This window comes from Perca flavescens, chromosome 8 (genome assembly GCF_004354835.1).
Source record: "Perca flavescens isolate YP-PL-M2 chromosome 8, PFLA_1.0, whole genome shotgun sequence".
In the NCBI taxonomy this organism is placed as follows: domain Eukaryota; kingdom Metazoa; phylum Chordata; class Actinopteri; order Perciformes; family Percidae; genus Perca; species Perca flavescens.
In genome coordinates, this window is record NC_041338.1 from 5,452,922 (window position 1) to 5,473,259 (window position 20,338).

At 39.0% G+C, this 20,338-nt stretch overlaps 1 protein-coding gene across 4 annotated transcripts in view; it reads left to right on the top strand.

The window, feature by feature from the left end:
* The first annotated feature begins 10,667 nt into the window (after positions 1-10,667).
* Positions 10,668-20,338, top strand: part of cbfb (core-binding factor subunit beta) — a 41,092-nt gene continuing 31,421 nt past the window's right edge. For all 4 annotated transcript variants that reach the window (XM_028585181.1, XM_028585179.1, XM_028585180.1 and 1 more), the window contains exons 1-3: positions 10,668-10,898; positions 11,432-11,518; positions 17,619-17,735. In XM_028585181.1, coding sequence (XP_028440982.1) covers positions 10,821-10,898; positions 11,432-11,518; positions 17,619-17,735 — 282 coding nt within the window. In that variant the 5' untranslated portion in view covers positions 10,668-10,820. The remainder of the gene's footprint in view (positions 10,899-11,431; positions 11,519-17,618; positions 17,736-20,338) is intronic.

Here is a 20,338-nt window from a genome sequence, read left to right on the forward strand (position 1 = left end):
AGTCATGGTCTTGAACTTGTCTTGGACTCGACAAAGGTGGTCTTGACTACAGCCCTGGCCACAAGTAACTAGCTGTGACTTTAAGTAAATGATAGAGTGTGGTCTAGGCCTACGCTATCTGTGAAGTGTCTCAAGCTAACTCTTGTTATGATTTGATACTATAAATAAAATTGAATTGAGTTATCTCAGGACACTTTACAGATAGAGTAGGTCTAGACCACACTCTATAATTTACAAAGTCCCAACAATTCCAGTAATTCAGGTAGAGTGTGTATGGGCAGCAGTAGCCCTAGTCTGTGCCTCTCATCTAATATACCCACATGAGTCTTGGAGCTAAGTATCCGATTTTTGTAAAAAGAAAATATATAGGTTACTGTACCCTGCAATTTTTATGACAAACCCAGAATGTTGTTTAACAACTTTTAGTACTATTTCCAAAATCTAGATTAATTAAAAATGATCTCCACTGCACTATAAAAAAAAGATTTTTAACCCGTTTACCAAGTTGCCTCTTTCTCTTAATTCAAACGTTATTCAGTTATAAACGGTTATAATCAGTTATAATAGCGTAAAAATTATACATTTATTTCCAATATTTTATATTTTCACACACAATGTGTTAATATTTTGATTGTGTTTAAAGACAAGAACAATGACATATGTCATTTCTGTCTACAGTGATTAGAAAATACAGTCGCAACTTCAGAAATCTTTTTTTCATGCAACAGACAGAATATTTTTTTCATCCAGCTGGTTTAAGCAGGATTTAAACATTATGTAGACTTTATTTGTGATTTGGGGCCCCTACAGTTTCAGAATGCAATTCACTTGTACACCTCTGTCATAAATATAGACAGCTGTGCACATGCATTTGTTATGATTACATTACTTATAATCAAAAACTAGCGAGTCGCTTTGCTAACACAGACAAACATCAAGCTAGTACAACAACACAAGATATAGCATCCCAGCTTATATTACTTAACATTACTAGTCCAACAGCAAGACGGCCAACTCTAGTTTATCTTGCAGCCTTTTTTTTGCGAAGGTCTCGACAACAACTAAGAGCCAGTCCTTAAAGGCTGCTGAACCTGGTTCCGTTGCCCTCTCGCTCGGCTCCGGTTCTGAGTAGCATCCCCACCAATACCTTGTGTACCAAGTCGACCGTTCTCTGGGATATGTTTTCATGCTAATCGAATGTGTCTCTAGCTTGAAACAAGATACTGTAAACCGGTGATTAGCTTCTAACGCTAGCCTTCGGGGCAGAGGGTAAAACGCTATTTCTACACCACTAGCCAGGCTCAAAATAGCGCCACACTTCAACGGTAGCATAACGAGGGTCCCCACATGTAAACCGAGCCATTGAGAATTGAGAGAGTTTATTAAAAAGATAGATTATAAAGACTATACCGTTCACTATACAGTCAAAGAGTCAAGACCATGCGACCATAGCGATTTACCCTCTGCCCCAAAGGCTAGCGTTAGAAGCTAATCACCAGTTTGCGGTATCTTGTTTCAAGCTAGAGACACATTCGATTAGCATGAAAACATATCCCAGAGAACGGTCGACTCGGTACACACGTTATTAACCCCTAGGTTCATTTTTGCACCAGAATTGTCCTTTAAGTGTAAAATATGTCAAATACAAATCCCTTTGAGACAGTTTGACATTCAAAGCCAGGTTGTAGTAATGTAGTAATGAGACATGGAAGTCAAACAGATTCGCTGCTTATCCATCTTTCATTTTACTCTCACTTCACCAGCCCCCATGCTTTGATATATATGCCCCAGTGTCTTTTCCGATACTTCCACTGGAGGGCGTCAAATAGGCTACACATAGTGGCCTGAAGGTATAACATCTGGTCGAGATGAGCAAGTGGGGGATTTGTGTTTTTTACAATTTCAAGTTTGTTAATCACCTCAAAATGGGAACACCAAATATAACTTAATCTAATCATGGCTCTGTGATGCCAGATGGATACAATTGTAACACTGCACTACTATGTTACAATGGGAAACAAACATCAAACTTTTACTCAATTGCTGTAAATTTTGGCATGCGTGTGTGTGTGTGTGTGTGTGTGTGTGTGTGTGTGTGTGTGTGTGTGTGTGTGTGTGTGTGTGTGTGTGTGTGTGTGTGTGTGTGTGTGTGTGTTTGTGTGTGCGTGCGTGCGTGTGCATGTGTTTGTGTTTATTTTTTGCACTCATGAGGAGGAGACCCCCCACACACCCCACCGCTTTGTCTCTTCGGTGGGCAGACAGTCAGACAGACAAACAGACAAGCAGACAGACTGGCTGACCCTAACACTGTAACCGATATATTAAAATACTGGACCATGTGCCGTTCCAAATTCGTCTTTCAGCCACGGGATCCCACCGTCTCACCAAAAATAAACACACACATCCAGGCGTCTCCCCTGGTCTATACTGTACTCCTGTGTGTGTGTGTGTGTGTGTGTGTGTGTGTGTGTGTGTGTGTGTGTGTGTGTGTGTGTGTGTGTGTGTGTGTGTGTGTGTGTGTGTGTGTTGGGATATCACAGTTTGAGGTACGGGGGATGTCTGGGTGAGGAAGGAGGTTGATTCTCAGTCGCTGATGTAACCAGTTGGGTCACAATGAGCCAACGTGCAGCTCTCTTTATGGAGGCACCTGGTAATCCTGTCTGTTGCTAGTCTCGCATAGACGTAAGGTCTAGCTATATCACAAAAACGCTCTGGGTTGTTTGCATTTCTTTGAACCAATCACAATCATCTTGGGTGGCACTAAGCTCTGGAGTGTATATTTGGTCCACAGCAATCCCTGCCAATTGGTCCCCAAAACGTCCCAGTTAGAAAGTAAATGCCGTAAACATATTCTTTGTAAATCTTTACAATGATTTCCCGAAAAGAGCCAAGCTAGCTTGTAGCTTGCTAGCTCGAAGCTTGTTGTTGTTTCTCCGAAGAGAACGGAGTTTGAGAACGGCAACACACAGAGACATGATTTCAGGCAATTATCCTGGAAATGTACTTCCGTTGATCCAGACTAGTCTGTTGCTAATGGTCATTTCAATCCAAAGCAGAGTGAATGACTCTGTAGCCGCTGTGTGTGGGGCCACACGCCCTGCTGAACTGTTACAGATCCTCAATAAGCTTCATAAGCCTCATAACAGGCACAGGAAAGCAGAAATGTTGTCTTCCAAAGTGCTGCCAAAAACGGGAAATAATACATTCTTTGTGTAGAGAAAGAGGATGATAAAAAAGATTGTATGACAGTGAGAATAAGACATAGTTGAGAAGTTGTACTGATAGAAAAAAATCCCTCATGCATGATGTATTTGCTCCTTTAGAGCTTTAGTTTTGCAGAAATTGTTGCGTTGACAAGTCAAATGGCAGTTTCCATTCTAGGTTTCTCTGTCAGAGTTACAGACAGTGGAGAAACTTGCAAACATCTCATTTCTGCACTACGGTGGGTTTGAACATTATTGAAGAGGAAGCAATAACAACCAGGTATACACAGGGAGAGTGACAGATGAAAAGTCACTTTGTTCCTATTCTTGCTCGATCTCCTTTTTGAACACACATCAAGGAGATGAGTCGAGAACGGCATCTTCACTCTCTGAATGTCCCAAGTCAGCTGTGTGTTACTGTAGCATCATTAGCTTTTCTGTGTTCCTGCGTTATTGATGCATTTTAAATATTTATTAGGCCACTTCCACAGCAGCAGAAACATCGTCTCCTAAACTAGGAGGAACAACCGAGACAAGTCTATGTGATGTATCTGATATAGGACAGCTTTTCTCTTTCTTTTTAGTCAGAAATAGATTTGACTTCATATCTCAGGGAACTTTTAGGGCCATTTAATGTACACAAGATGGAAAATAAAGTATAATCTAGGTTTTGTTTTTGGGTCCCTGCTCAGCTGTGCTGCTACTTTACTGTAACTTTGTCCATGTTTTAACCAAAATCAATGATCTGTCTGTAACTGGTAAGTCAAATGTGACTGTTGGTACATCAAAAATTAATTTAAACTAATAAACAACAAATATGGCAGCCATATTGCTGATGATATTTGGACAAATGGAAATGTTGACTTCATGGCAGGGGCGATTCTAGGATCAGACCTTTAGGGGGGCTCAGCCCCTAATGAGAATGTGACATGGATACAGCCCCCCTTCTAAATCAGTAATTTCATTAGCCGATAATGTCTGAGCTAGCTACGGGTCAACAACGTCAACCTGACACTTCATAATTCACAGTAATAACGACCAATTTGACACAATGTTCTAACATTCAGCAATTTTTGTTGCTTACATTTCAATTTGGGTTCTAATTTGCACCATAAAATGACCAACTTCTTCTCTGGGGAATACCAACGTTAAACTTCATAACCGCACTCCTGCTCTCCCTCTGACAGACTAGACAGAGACTCTCTCTGGCACAACCATCTCCGATTGGTCAAAACTACGTTTCCGTTGACCCTTTCCTTGACTGGGTTACAGGTGCATAGCATCGGCGACAGACACACAGGATATTATATATATTAGTGCTGTCCAACGATTAAAATATTAATCGCGATTAATCGCAATAATGTCATAGTCGCAATTAATCGCAATTAATCGCACATTTTTATCTATTCTAAATGTCCCTTGATTTCTTTTTGTCCCATTATTTTTTCTCATTTTAATGCTCTTATCAACATGGAAAAGTGGATCGGCTTGCTTTGTGCTTTTGTCGCCTGGCTTTGACGAGGGGGCGGAGAATTGGCATCAGCTGTGTGCTCGTCCATCAAGTGGTATTTCAGACTGGACGTACTTCGATGATAGCTCAGTTCACAATGACAAAACAGACAGATCACTTTGGTCTTGTCAATGGAACCATTTGGCAACTTTTTAAAAGTGAACTTTCCATTCAGAATCTTTTCAGCGTCCATTTCGGCATCTTGCGCTCACCATCCACTCAAAGTGTAACGTTAGCCTACTACTCTTTGGCCGGCACGCAAGCCCAAACCAGTGTGTGCGGCGTGCCTGTTGTTTTGTTTCCGGTCTAGCTAGATCTGGTGTGTTGTTGTAGTTTTTCTAATGTTACTAGTTGTTGCAACAGCATGTGAAAAAACTACAAAGTTTGCTAGGCCAAAAAGAATGTTAAACTTGCGATAAAAAAATGTACTCTGTTAAAATGGGTTTGCGTTAACGCCGTTAATATATATATATATATATATATATATATATATATATATATATATATATATACATACATATGTATGCATATATATATATATATATATATATATATATATTTCAAACCCTTTGAACCTGTAATGTAACGTTTGTCCTCTGTCACTAACAGAAAAGTTCGCAAACTCTGACTTGAAGCACTAAAATTGATTTTGTTTTTTAAAGAAAAGTATTTTTTTCTTTTTAGGGGGGCTGACATGAAATTTAAAAGGGTCTAAAATCGCCAATGCCTCATGGTAGCACTAAACGATATGCCGGGATCACCAAAGGTATTATTATTCATTCTGTGGATGCATGTCTGTGCAAAGTTTCATGGCAATTAATCCCATATTTTTTTAGGGATATGTCAGTCGAAAATGGCAGACTGACTGACTGCCAAAAATTGCCATCCCTAGAGCCACAATATTAGAGAGGGTATGAACATGAAAAAAGCTAAAGACACAACTTTTCCTAGCTTCTTTAAATGTCACATTTAGAGTTTTTTTATTTATTCTTTTATTTTATTTTTAATATGTAGTTTGAAGTTTATTGGCAAAGTGAATTTTCACTATAGCTAATGGACTGTAAGGAGCCACTCAGCCACTCAACCTCCCATGTGCCAGTGTTATTCCAAAGCCCTCAGCCTGAAAAACATCAGCAGAGGAAATCTAACAACCTTGCTGTGCAGCAATCCATCATTAATGTAATTTTGCTGACACAGACACTGCACATTTTCACATCATTTGGGAGCCTGCGGTGCCTTTGCTCTTTACGCTTGACTTACAGTAAATTAAGAAAGACAAAAAAAAAAAAAAAAAAAAGCACATCAATGTTATACAGAGCAGAGATGACCACGGTGGTTTCAGGAAGTTACAGACAGACAGACTGTTAACTGTTAAAAAGACTTTGAGCCAGGAAGCAGCAGGAATTAGATGATATGAAATTCCACAAAACACCTCGTTAAACAGAGGACGACCAGCAGCTCCACGCTAAACAAGTGAACAATGAAAATGATTTACGTCGTGGCTGTGGAGACTGCTGCTGCTCAGCATCCTTTCCTCCATTTCCTGTGGCTTTTAGAACAAAGAAGACTCAATCCCATTCAAAATAAATGAATGAAAAAGTGTAAACAGAATAAGTCACACTATACTTAAACTAACTAAACTATACCTGAGTAATCAGGAATATATCATTTTTTTTACTGTGATATCGATATATGTCACTATATAATATTTTTTCTGGAAAAGAAACTATTTATGGATAAAATGACCAGTCGAGAAGGATTTGTTAATACAAACCCATCCTAACAAATTTAAGGTAAACATTGATTAAATTATACAAATTATTAATTGATACACATTGAGGAAATAATACAAATATCCAATTTTACCATATAGGGCAATACTGCCTATAGCTACACATACTGTATGGCAAAATAGAACTCATCTCAAACTCATCTCAACTCAGTGTAGATATTGTCATATTACGAGACTTATGTCCAGGGGCGTCGGACTGGGGGGAAAAAGGGGACTGAGTACCCAGGGCCCTCATGTGAGGGGGGCCCAAAAAGATGCTAGAATGAATAGCTGTGGATGCGGGGAGGGGCCCATAGAAAATGTCTTTCTACAGGGCCCAAAATTTAGTGCTACGCCCCTGCATGTGTCCCACATTTGTCGTTTGTTCAAGCAGCAAATAAGACTCATATTTACGTTTATAGTGGTGGCGCCCTCTAGTGGCCTTAGTAGTTATGATGGAAGCAAACTAGATTGACTGACATTTTAGTAGAAATACAACACTGAATTGAATCCAAATAAACTATAGTTCAAATAAACCCTAAAAAGCTGAATTTAGCTACTAAAATAAAAGTCAATCTAACTACATCTAACTTAAACTTAAGTTAAAATCAACTAAAATAGGCTAGACACACACACACACACACACAAACACACACACACACACAGTCACACACTCACACAGACACAATTAAAAATGTACAGCACTACAGCCGAGATTAACTAAAGAAGCTAAAAATGAAATCCAAACTAGAAATGCCAGAATATATATTTTTTTAAAGTAGCTAAAAAAGTCTAAGGAAACTTAATTTCACCCTTGACTCTTCCCTAAGCATGCGAGAAGAAACTTTAAAAACAAGATGACATGAGCTAACGCGAGCCGTGCTCAGTGTGCTGTGTGGAGATGAGACCAGACTGCATGTCAGAACTATTCACCATGGCAACCACAGATCATCTGATTAATTAATGAACCTTTTACTGCATCACCAGCTACCGCTGTTAATCACTCACACACCGTTTGGCCTGCAGCTAACACACACAAATGGCCACTTTGTGGCAGTAAAGTAGTGAGCTCAGTGTGTGTGTGTGTGTCTGTGTGATCCTCAGGCTTTGGTAGAAATCAATGGCATTGGTGCCATAAAAGGAATGTTTCTTTTCATAAAAAAGAAGAGGATTCAGAGCATATGCTGTAGCCTGGGGCCTCGTTTACACCCCTAAAACTCTTGTTAGGATGAAAATCAATGATGAAAACATTTAGCCTTTCAGCCTGCACAGACACACCACGAGTAGGCCAAAAACATGTTTAAGTTTAGAAACTTTAAAGAATATCACACGTCTCACATGGAAAATAGATATTAGAAACACTGGAATCAAATACATCCTCAGCTCTCCTCTGCTAGGGTATGGGTTTATTAAAGCATAATTCTATGGGTTTCATTTTCTCTCTCCTTTTGTCTCAGGGGAGCTTTGATACAAACACACGCGCGCGCGCGCACACACACACACACACACACACACACACACACACAGCCTCACAAACACCAACAAAAACAACAAAACATGTCACAACACAGAAGAACTGCAGGATAATGCAGACACACACATACACACACACACACACATACATACACAAACATTTCCAACCTGCAGGTTCTTGTTCATAGTAATTAAGATCTGTGTGGGTGAAAATGAACCTCCAGTGGGAGTCTAATAGTCATATTTACTCTGTGAGTGCGTGCGTGTGTGTGTGTGTGTGTGTGTGTCTGTGTGTGTGGGTTTGTATGTGTGTGTGTGTGTGTGTGTGTGTTTTGAGTTAACGGAGCTGCGCTACATTTCAGGGGCGTCTTTTTATCCGCCTGTTCATTGCTTAATCAAACATTCATTCCTCATTATGTTGCAAGTGCCAATATGTCTTGGCTGTAGCGCTGTAAATTTTAATTGTCTGCCTCTGTGTGTGTGTGTGTGTGTGTGTGTGTGTGTGTGTGTGTGTGTGTGTGTGTGTGTGTGTGTGTGTGAAAAGAAAACTCACTTAGATGTTTTTTCTCCGAAACATTCAGATATACTTTAACACTTTTCACACTTTTTCTTACCGTGTGGATTCCTAGCGTTCTATCTTCTATCCTTATTGTTGCTTTGTATCTAATTTTTCACAGCAGATATTTTTGACTAAACAAGTTTTCAAGTTCACTTACAATGACAATTAAATAATGTGGCTACATTGTATGCACAGTTTATCTGAAGCTCATATAAGGCTTCAACAGAGTTAGATAAATCGACTGCACATCTTCCAAAGTTACAGTCTTTTTAGTACAAAATTCCATTTTTGTATATTGCTGTTTCTCCACCACAGCCAAGCTAAAACACACTGGGGGGATACAAAGAGGGCATATTGCATTTAACAGACTGACTCGACAGACTAAATCTGACTGCAAATGTCGAACCTAATCCTTTAAATGGTTAAGTCAAGTCCACTACCCAAAGTAGCCTACAGTTTAATAATAAAGAAGGCAATGAACTATATTTCTTCAATCTAGGACATTCCTTAAATGTCAGTAGGCCTATAAAACGGTTGACAGTGTTGCTGTGTTTATGACTGATGTAGTGTTCACTGTCCTGTGGCAAACAAATCTAGAGAGCTGTTACCTTTAGAAACAGACAACTAAACATCTCACTACATGTATTTCCCACAAGGCCTGATACTTATTTACTCTCATTAGTTTGAAACCTACTTCTAACATTTTCTACAGCCTGTAGGCCTAACATGATGTAGGCCTACATATTTTCCGAATATTCACATACATTTCTGGAAGATTTGTTGGGATTATTGTAGGATGTATTTGGTCCGTCTATTGTCCCCTCCCTCCTCTGCTCTCCACCTTTTTACTTCTCACATATGGATCCTATAAAGTTTCTGCGGTCCAGGTCAGACGCATGCGCAGAGGCATCCCCGAGTAGCGTGTGTAGTAGTATTATTATTGTTGTGAATGAAGGTTGGGGGAGGGAGAGGAGGACGGGGCGGTATTTTGGGTGTACAGTCACAAGAGCGACTCGACGGAGCCAGGAAGTAGACGGTTGATGCTTTCAAGTACTTTTCTGCATCGCCGTTTTTTTGGAAACTTTCGCAGCTCTTGCTAGAACGACCCACCAAAGTGTTACGCAAAACAGGATAAGGGGCTTTGTTGCTATGTCAACAACAGCTGGAAACATGGAAACCGCTGGAAACATGGACGGTAACAAACTGCTGTTTGTGCCGTTATCTTGTTGATACATGTTTCTAATGATTGTTTGTGCCATTTCTTTTCATTTTTTATTTGTTTAAGTTTTAGGTTAACAAATATAGGCTAAGCTGCAACAAATGGTGTGTAAATGGTGTAGGCTGTATGTTTTTTTATTATTAGGCCTATTGTTATTATTTTGCTGAATCATGCTGAAACAGCCGCAACTTTTCATATGTGGACATACAAATATAAATCAGGCTACATATGCCAGATATATTCCCTCCTCTGCCACCAGAGAACAGCTCTCTGTCATATGATTCCTGACTTTAATTAATGTTAACGTCATGTTTTGGGTTATTCGTATCCTTTGTGTTTTGTTGTTTTGTTTCATTTTTATTTCCATTGATAGGCCTAGCCTATATTTATATATATATATATATAATTTTTTTTTTTTTCTTTTCTTTTTTGCTCGCTCATTTGTAAAATGGGTCTTATTTTAAAAATGTTTTATGTGAAGCACTTTGTGACTTTGTCTGTAAAAGGTGCTATACCAAATACATTTATTATTATTATTATTATTTTGTGCATTTTTCTTGTCCCAAATAAACGGCAGGCCTACCGGGGAGGAACACTTGAAAGTTGCAGGTAGACCAGAGACACAGACAGACAGAGAGCGCTCGTTTGTTGCCACTTGCTTGAGATCACACGCTCGTCGAGAGAGAGAGAGAGAGAGAGAGAGAGAGAGAGAGAGAGAGAGAGAGAGAGAGAGACGGTCGAATTGAGCTTTATCTATCGCGGAGGGTCACTCAATAAGAGCCATTTAGAGCCAGAGGCGACCCGGAGCGCGCAGGAGCCGCAGTCAGAGGCAGACCATCAGTCAGAATCACAGAGTCCAGCAGCAGAGAGCACATTGCTCCACACACACACACACACACACACACACACACACACACACACACGAAAAAAACACACAGACACAGACACGGAAGAGAAGTGAGTGAAAGAAAGAGAGGCAGAGTGAGAGACGATCGGCGACACGAACAGTTGAAGTTTTACTGTGCGGGATAAGAAAGAAAAGGCTGAAAAGTGAGACCCAAAAAGGCCAGGAAGTGTTGGTGAAGATGCCGCGGGTAGTCCCGGACCAGAGGAGCAAGTTTGAGAATGAGGAGTTTTTCCGCAAGTTGAGCAGGGAGTGTGAGGTGAGTGTGCTGGGTTCCTATACACTCTAACTGACTGGGTCCATACTGGTAGACGGCGGAAATAAAGTCAGAAGAAGAGGCTCGTTAGTAGCCTAGAGCATGCTGGCGGCTCGGAATTATTTTAAGCCTCATTGAATTGAATTACTCCTGTGGTTGAAAAAAAAAAAAAAAAATCAAACAGTTGAATAAAATCCCCAAAAGAATGATACAGAAAGTGAACAAGTGTGCAATAAGTTGTTTTAGGCTAACTCGTGTGTATCTTTGGTCTTCTGAAAGTAGTTTTTACTTAATAGCCTGCCCTGTTTGAATAGATGTTGGTGTTTTTGGATGAAGAGCGACAAAGAATGACGCCTTTTGCTTTAAATCAAAATTCACGTGCCTTATCTTCAAATTACAGCCGCCATTCAATGTCAGTGTTTTTTTTTTGTTTTTGTTTTTTAAATTACCAAATCAAACCCCATGACGTACACTCAGAGTTATAATCAAAATGTGAGTATGTAGCCTATAGTGTTTGTGTTTTCTTCCCATTGTAGATTAAATATACTGGGTTCAGGGACCGGCCCCATGAAGAGAGACAAGCTCGCTTCCAGAACGCCTGCAGGGACGGACGGTCAGAAATAGTGAGTACAAAACTAAATATTCTTTATTTTTTTTGTCTTTTCCTTGAAAAGCAAGATGTGAGTATAGTGCTATTTGCTTAAAAAACTATCAATCTATCTATCTATCTATCTATCTATCTATCTATCTATCTATCTATCTATCTATCTATCTATCTATCTATCTATCTATCTATTAGGGCTGGGCGATATGGAGAAAACCAAATATGACAATATTTTTGACCAAATACCTATTGTAGTGTTGACTATTGGTGCTTTCACAAAATATTTATACAATGAGATTTTTTTAAATAATCATCTGTAATGTGGATATGATGACTAAGTGGGTAAAGGCAAATAATAGAACAGCTACAACAGTCTGGTAAGTTCAGAAAATGACATCACTTTACTGTAATGCAGCCTTTAAAACCAGGAAAAGACAACACTTATGCCATATTACGATATCCAAAATCTAAGACAAAATCTAGTCTCATATCACGATATCGATATATCGATATATTGCCCAACTCTATCTATCTATCTTTCTATCTATCTATCTATCTATCTATCTATCTATCTATCTATCTATCTATATATCTATATATCTATCTATCTATCGATCTATCTGTCTGTCTATCTATCTATCTATCTATCTGTCTGTCTGTCTGTATGTAATATTTTGATAAATGAAACAACATACTGGCCTGTAAATTCAGTTGCAGGCTCCTGAACCTTACAAAACATATTAAGTAGCGAGCATTAATCTCAAGGCTGTCTCCATTTTAAAAGAAAAATAAACTGTTATTATGAGAACACTGAGATCAGTTGACTCTGTGCAGCAGTGCAGCGTAGATATATATGTGTGTGTGTGTGTGTGTGTGTGTGTGTGTGTGTGTGTGTGTGTGTGTGTGCGTGTTCCGAGCGTGCTGATGTGTTGATGTTTCGCTGCAAAGGGATGTAGACGTGCTATCAGACATGCAGACCCACCAGGCTTAACTTCTCTCACAGGCTCATGACTTCTTCCCTCTATATCCTGCAGCTGCAGTCATCATCGACCTCAGCTTTGTTTGGTAGAAGCACACATTAACGCGTGTTATTATCACACGGGCACTTCATGGTTATGACACTGTTAGGGCTGTAATTTGGGGCCTTAAGTTCCTCACCTAAAGTTAATATCACCTGTCATGTCTAATTTTGGTATGTACAGTAAACATGTAGGCTAGTGAATGAGTAAACAGAAAGATAGAAACACATGCATGATGTCTAATAATGCAAGTCCACACTGCTGTGAATGCGACATATGAAAAAAGGTTTCATCTCTGTTTGGAGTTGAAACATTTTCATCAATTGGCATCTGTTTTGATCATTGATGAATCACTAATGTCATTTTATTTCTGGCAAAAATGATAAACATTCTGTGCTTTCAGCTTTTTAATTGTGAGCATTTGCTAGCTTTTTTTGGGGGTCTAATATGATAGTAAACTGAATATCTTTAGGACTGTTGGTCTATCAAAACAATCTGGTTTTAGGAGATTTTGACAGGATTGTTTTGCTAGGTTATTAGGACCAAACAATAATCGAGAAAATAACCTGCAGATGATTCGATATTGAAAATAAAATTGAATTGTATAGCCCTATTTTTGTGTTTGACATCTGCAGTGTTTCTCCCCATTGTTACTGGCGAGCAGCCAGCGGATAGATAGTGTGTGGCATCAGAGTCTCCATCCGTTTCCAAACCACACTTCTCTCTCGCCGTCTCTTCAAATACATCTGATCAGATGTCCAAATTTGAGTTGGATGCTTTTCAAAAGCAAATGGGCTGATGTCAGCCTTTTTGTCAAATTAAACGATTACCTTGTCGCAACACCTTAGTGTACATTTATGTCCATTACAAGTAAAAGTCCTGCATTCAAACTTTACTTATAACATAAAAGTATAGTTCCGACTTTGCAGGCAAAATGGTCTCTGTCAGAATTGTATTATTGTATTGTATTTGTACAGATACTACTGGATTATTAATAATCATGCACGTTAGCAGCATCTTTATATTGTAGGTGGTTTACTTTACTGTATGACAATGCATCATATTTGTCACCATGCATTGTTTTTATGACCATTATAGGTTTCACAATCTTAATCGTCAAAATAGCACTCCCCTATTCATAAAGGACATACATATCACACATCTAATCTTAATTCCCTTCCTTTAAGTGCCACTGAACCAATATGACCCTTTTGTTTTCTTTCAAAATGACTGCGTGTAGCATTTGTGATGAGCAGTTTAGGACTTTGAAACAAGTCGGGACACATTCATGTTCTCATTATGTAATTACTGTATGCTTGCAGTGTGAAGTCTGTTTAAAACTGGTGAAGGTAGCTGGGAAGCCTTCAGGCTGCAGACACAAACACACACCAACGCAAACATAGGGCAACTTCTGCTGTCTTAGTCATCCTCGAGGTATTTTTCACAAACATGCTTACATCATCGCGGGGTAGAGAGGGGTCAGGGAGGGGGGTTCATCTAGTTTTACCATCTTTTTGTGTGACACGGTGCGTCTGTCTGTCTGTCTGTCTGTCTGTCTGTCCTCACTGTATTTATAATCCTCCTCTGTGAAAATTGATGGCCACGGTTTTAACGGTTGGACGGCAGCTGGGACATCGTGTCGCTGATTTATCTATCGGCCAGACGCCGCTAAAGACCTCCTGCTATTTTCATGGTCAGTGTGAACGACTTTCCGACACAACGAGACACAAACGTGCTGTCAAGGACCACTTTTTATAGATGAGACGGAGCGAAAACAAACAAACTGTAAAACCGTGGGCAATTTATTAGGACGATACTGGATTTATGGGATGTTTAAAGTGCCCCTCCACTCAAAAAACGTGTTTTGTTTAATTGTCACTATCGCTTAGATATTTGATCTTCACTGTGCAGAATGATGTATGTGCAGAGTTTGACACTGCAAGGCTGTTTTTCACATTCATCTGCTGAAGAGGGAACGTTGCTCTGCGCTCAACTTCAACCGGAGTTTAAGACGCGTACGTTGTGACATCACAACTAGTTTGGAGCCGAGGTTCAATGTGCAATTTACACAGGTGTGATGTGGAAAGCCTCCAGTGCACGTACACTGAGAATGGACTTTTCAGTTCAATAGGATTTTTTTTTTTTTTCAGTGAGGGAGGAGGAAGAAGTAGAGGTAATTGAATTTATTTGTGGGGAAAAACATGTCGGACACAAATTATCATGGCGGAGTCTTTTATCCCCCAGTACTATCTGTTGTCAAAATGTTTTCAGTCTAAGTCCAGACTGACTCTAATAAAATGTCAAAATTGTAACTTCCACATCAAAAAGTTATTTTTTACATGTAATGTAAACAATTTGTACATTACATAAGTTTAGAACAAATTGTTATTTACAGCAGAAGCTGGTTAATTAAACAAATAAAAGGCCTGTTAAAGTGGGCAGAAAATAAAAGACAAAGCCTTTATAACTCCAGTATTAGGTCAATATTTCCCAGCTATCTAAATATTTTTAGAGAGAGTTTTATTCTTTTTTTAGGTTGGTTGAGTAAAATAGAATATACCTATACTTTGCACTTTAACAGATAATGATAGAATGTCTAACATTTAAGGAATAAGAAGAAAAAAGAACAGCATGTAATACATGTCAAGATACAATGTATGCTCACCTTTCACCTTGTATTAAAATTGCATTATTCTTTTTACATTAATTACATGTCGTGTAAAAATGCAATTTGGCAGCTGAGCTGTGTATTTCAAGAGTTTCAAAACGCACGCGAGCACACGCACACACACACACACACACACACATAGAGACATGTGTAGCTGGAATCACAGGGTGACTCTGATCTGATAAATGGGACAATGATTCAAAGTAAATTATCTTCAGCTCAGCTCATTAGAGATGAGTCGCTTTCTCAACCACTATTGATTTTCATGCTGCCCCCTCTCCTCTCCCATCTCTGTCTTTCTCTCTGTCTGTTCACCTCCTTTTATTTCATTTCCTTTGCTCTGTTCGTCTTTGTCTTTTTCTATGTCTTACTTCCATTTCCTCTCTCTCTCTCGCTCTCTTTGTCTGACTTTCTTTATATTCAGCACTATGCCTTTACCACCATCACCATGTTTCCCTTCATTTTTCTTCCTCTGTCTTATTTCCTCTCTTTTTTCTCTTCTTCCTCTTTTGTCTCTCACTTTCCCTCCATCTCTCTCCTCTCTCTGCCCCCCATTCCCTCTTTTTTCTTCCAGCAGTAGTAGGCAGCAAATGAGTATCAGATGTTTGTAATCCAATACTTCAAATACAGCAGAAATGATGACTCGGGTGTTCTTTAAACTCTTGTTTCTCTCAGTGTGCGTGTGTGTGTGTGTGTGTGTGTGTGTATAGACGTTTTTCTCTGTGTATCCATGTACACACTTTTTCAGCTTTCTCCTTCCTTTATTTCCCTCTCTTCCACTCCCTACTCTTTCATTCAGTTTTTCTCACTCATTCTCTCACTCCCTGATGAGGGACATATTTGACAGGGTGCATAATTCATATGCTTCCAGCTCAGTCGCAGCCCTAATGCCATTAGTATTGATCTGTCTCAGCAAACACATCACACACACACACGCACGCACGCACGCACACGCATGCACACGCACGCACATGCACGCACACACACACACACACATGCACACACACAGTTACACGTAAAAACAGACATTTTCTAACTTGATTTTCTGCCTCACTGTAATTCATTGCTTTCTGACTGCAACAGAGAAATGCATTCTATTGATTTTCATTTTATTTGTGTTTTGTTTGCATAAGTGTGTGTGTGTGTGTGTGTGTGTGTGTGTGTGTGTGTGTGTGTGTGTGTGTGTGTGTGTGTGTGTGTGTGTGTGTGTGTGTGTGTGTATCTTGATAGGAATGTCTCCCATTAGAGCAAGAAGCCATTTTACAGAAATCAAAAAATGAGGAAAGCTACAGTATGATGTGATTATGTGTGTGTGTGTGTGTGTGTGTGTGTGTGTGTGTGTGTGTGTGTGTGTGTGTGTGTGTGTGTGTGTGTGGAGAGAGCAGGCCAGTGGTTCACTTTGTGCTTTTGTTCTGAGCAGAAACAGAGAGAGACAGAGCATGGACGGGGTAAAGAAAGAGAAAAAATAACTGATGCAATCATTCGATCAAACTAAAACTTCAGGCTGGAGCTGCAATGATTAATCGGTTAATTGATTAGTTGGCAACTGTTAATGTAATCACCAACTATTTCGGTTTAAGTCATTTTTTTAAATGAAAGAAAAGTAAACATTCAAAACAATTCTGCTGTTCAAATTTCTGCAAGAAGCCTCTGAAAAAGGTGATGCACTGCATGCATGCACTTAAAATCTGAATTTCAAAATCTCAATCTTGGATAGAAATGGGCTTGAATCTGCATTCCTGTAAGTAGACACTCAATGTAATGTACTTTTATAAATTCCAGGGACTTGTGCGAAACATAATGATAAAAGAACTACTGCTGCTATTTTGACATGTAAAATTACTGGAGTATCGTTTTACAATTCATAAAATGTATTGTGAGAGTGCCATTAGTAGGTCTGAAACCAATGAATCGCCCTATTCTGCAGCTTTATATGGTGCCGTTAGCCTCTTTTAACTTGTACCCGTATGTAGACTGTGTTTGAATCTCACAGCTCTCATCAACAACCATGCTGCCATATAAAACTATTAACAGCCGTTTCCTGTTAAGACGCTCAGACAAGCAGCTGTTCACTACCTTCCCAAAATGAAATGGCAAGAGTGGAAATAAAAGCATCTCAAGAGACTTAGCATATATTTTACTCAGGAGTTGGTGGAGACCAAAACAGAACAAAAAATCTAGTGACTTGTGTAATGCTTTGTGTCTGACTGGGTGTGCAATTGTTTGCTAACACATGCGTTAGCCTTAACAATTTCAATGACCGACGGAATATCAGGGCTGTGTTTGTGAGTTTATATCGGTATCTTTCTGCCCCCTAATGAAAAAAAATCTGTTAATGCAGCTTTCATAAAGCTTGTCCCTAATTTCTTAAAGCGTGTCCTTACTGACGTTATGTTCTCTCTCTCTCTCTCTCTCTCACTCTCACTCTCCAGGCCTTTGTAGCTACAGGTACCAACCTCTCTCTCCAGTTCTTTCCAGCCAACCTGCACGGAGATCAGAGGCAGGTCCCTGCAAGGGAGTATGTCGACTTTGAGAGAGAGACAGGAAAGGTAGGACAAGAAAATATATCCACAAGCATGCACGCGCACACACACACACACACACACACACACACACACACACACACACACACACACACACACACACACACACACACGCACGCACACACGCATATACACACACACACACACACACACACACACACACACACACACACACACACACACACACACAGTGAAAAGATATTTTTCAGTTGTCTGATTAACCCATCAAACTACTGCTGACAAAATGTCCTATTTAAACATCTATTGGATTTGAAAACCAGTTTGCCATTTATATCATGCTTTAGTCATACAGTCTGTGATTCATCCCACTTTGTTGACACACATGACATTGTGAAACGGAGAAACTCATACATCTCTGTCTGCTCTTTGGCTTTCAGTTCCTCTTTTATTTCATGAAATGGAAATGAAACGCACACAAAGACAAAAACATTGCATGAATTTATAAATGCCAATGTTGAGTTTCATTTTCCTGAACATGTCAGGATATTTAGGTTGTGTATGTTGTAGGGGTGTGAATGTTTAGGCACCTCACGATTTGATTCAGAGAGCTACAATGTGATTATAAAACCATTATTGATGCATCAACATTCATGATTTCCATACATGATTTGTTTTTTCTCACTGTGTGACTTCTTACAGTTTTTTACAATCACTTTGCTACTAATTTCAGAAGCTTGATGTCATTTTTCAAAACTCGGTCATCACTTCTAACACAGGCTGTCCAATGTTCAAAACATTGCATTGTGCATTCATATCTTTAAAGAAATATTGCACTTGCAAATATTGCAATATTGCACAATCATTGGTTCAAAAAACTAAAATTGATTGTGAAATACCATTGAAACGTTACTTTAGATCACCCACACACAAGCTACCCATAGTTTCACTGTGTCATCGTTCGTACAATCATTAAATATTGTAGTACAAAATAGGTGATACATGTTTCATTATGGTACTACATATAAATATATCCCTGTAAAAGTACTGCAGTAGTAGAGAGAATTTTACAGACCAATGTGGTACAAGTATATATACTGTATTTAACATTTATTTACTGTATCCAGGTAAGTCAATTGAGAACAAATTCTCATTTGCAACGATGACCTGTCACATTCACACAGTTCCACATTCATACCTGGAAGCTGCCCAGTACAACCACAGTCTAATCTGCTGGCCACTGAGCAGTGTATATATGTATATATATACAGTACTTTATATATAAAGTATATATAAATTATATATCTCAATCATCAGTAACGAGTTGGCAGAATTGGACAAGCAATTCCAAGGGCCTGCATGCATACAGTGCAGTACTGTCAATACTGTAAATAGTCTTAAAGGTGGTACGTGGGAGCATAGAAACAGTGTCTGATACAGTAAACAGTAGTACATTACAGTAAAGAATGATGATGAAATATTACATCCATAGATACTGTATTCTAATTGATTCATGCTCCACGCTAACTAGTGAAAATGAATCTCGTTATCTTGAAACTTTCATGATCTAAACATGGAATATTGTTTGTCTGTTTCCATACAACTATGCATTAAGAGTAATGCAACAGTTACTTATCATTTTTGAGTATTTGTATCGATTGATAGTTAGATCATTGTAATGGAATGAATAGACAATCATCTGAAATGTAATGCGTGAATTGCCTTTTGAAATAGTAGTACTTTGATGTCATATTGAACAGGTGATCTTTGTTAAATGAACAAATGATCTTTGGTTTATGTGTATTGTATCCAAGCAATTGAAACAAGTGTTAGAGTTTTGAAAAACATGTGCATTTTGATCATTGGTTGTGAGTTTTGTGTCTAGAGTTTTGAAAAATGACATCAAGGTTCTGAAATTAGTGCCAAAGTGATTGTACAGGGGATATAATGTTGAGAATTGGGGATTAAAATCTCTGATTGTTGAGTTTTCTGCATAAAGACATAATATTTCAAGAGAGAATCATGATGCATCTAAAGATCTATTTTTCACCCCTAGTAGAGTGACATCTAACATGTACATCCCTTGTTCAAGCCAACAACTCTTGACAGAATACATATTGATTTGTGTGTCAGGTTGTACACAGGTCCACAAATTAAAGGGATCAGTTTGTAATGAGCTCCCTGTGTTCAAAGTCGGGCTTTCAGCAGGGGTCAAAGTGGGCCCAAACGATCCGGAACCACATTCCGGCACCTTTGATTAAAAGTAAATTAATCTAATTGGTTCCATACAAAAGTGTTTTCAGTTTGTTTAAAATAACTACAAATGTCTATTCCATTCAGTGTTTCCCCTGTTCACTCTCACCAGGGCACCTCTGTGAGTTCATGAACAAGTTCAAGACTTAGTTCAAGTCCGAAATAATAGCAGTTGTGTACTATCTAAACTGGTAAAGTCAGGTAAAGATCATGTTGTCGGTAGCCTACGGGTTAGAAACAAGCTTGTGAAGTTAGCTGGAAGTGAACGTAGACCCGGTGGGTTTTATGTGGAGGGACTGCGTCGGACTCCGTTCAAAAAAACCAAAAAAGTTTTAAATGCTGGTCAGCAACCTGTCTATTTTGCCTTGTGTCCTCGGATTATTTTGGCATGCAGTTAA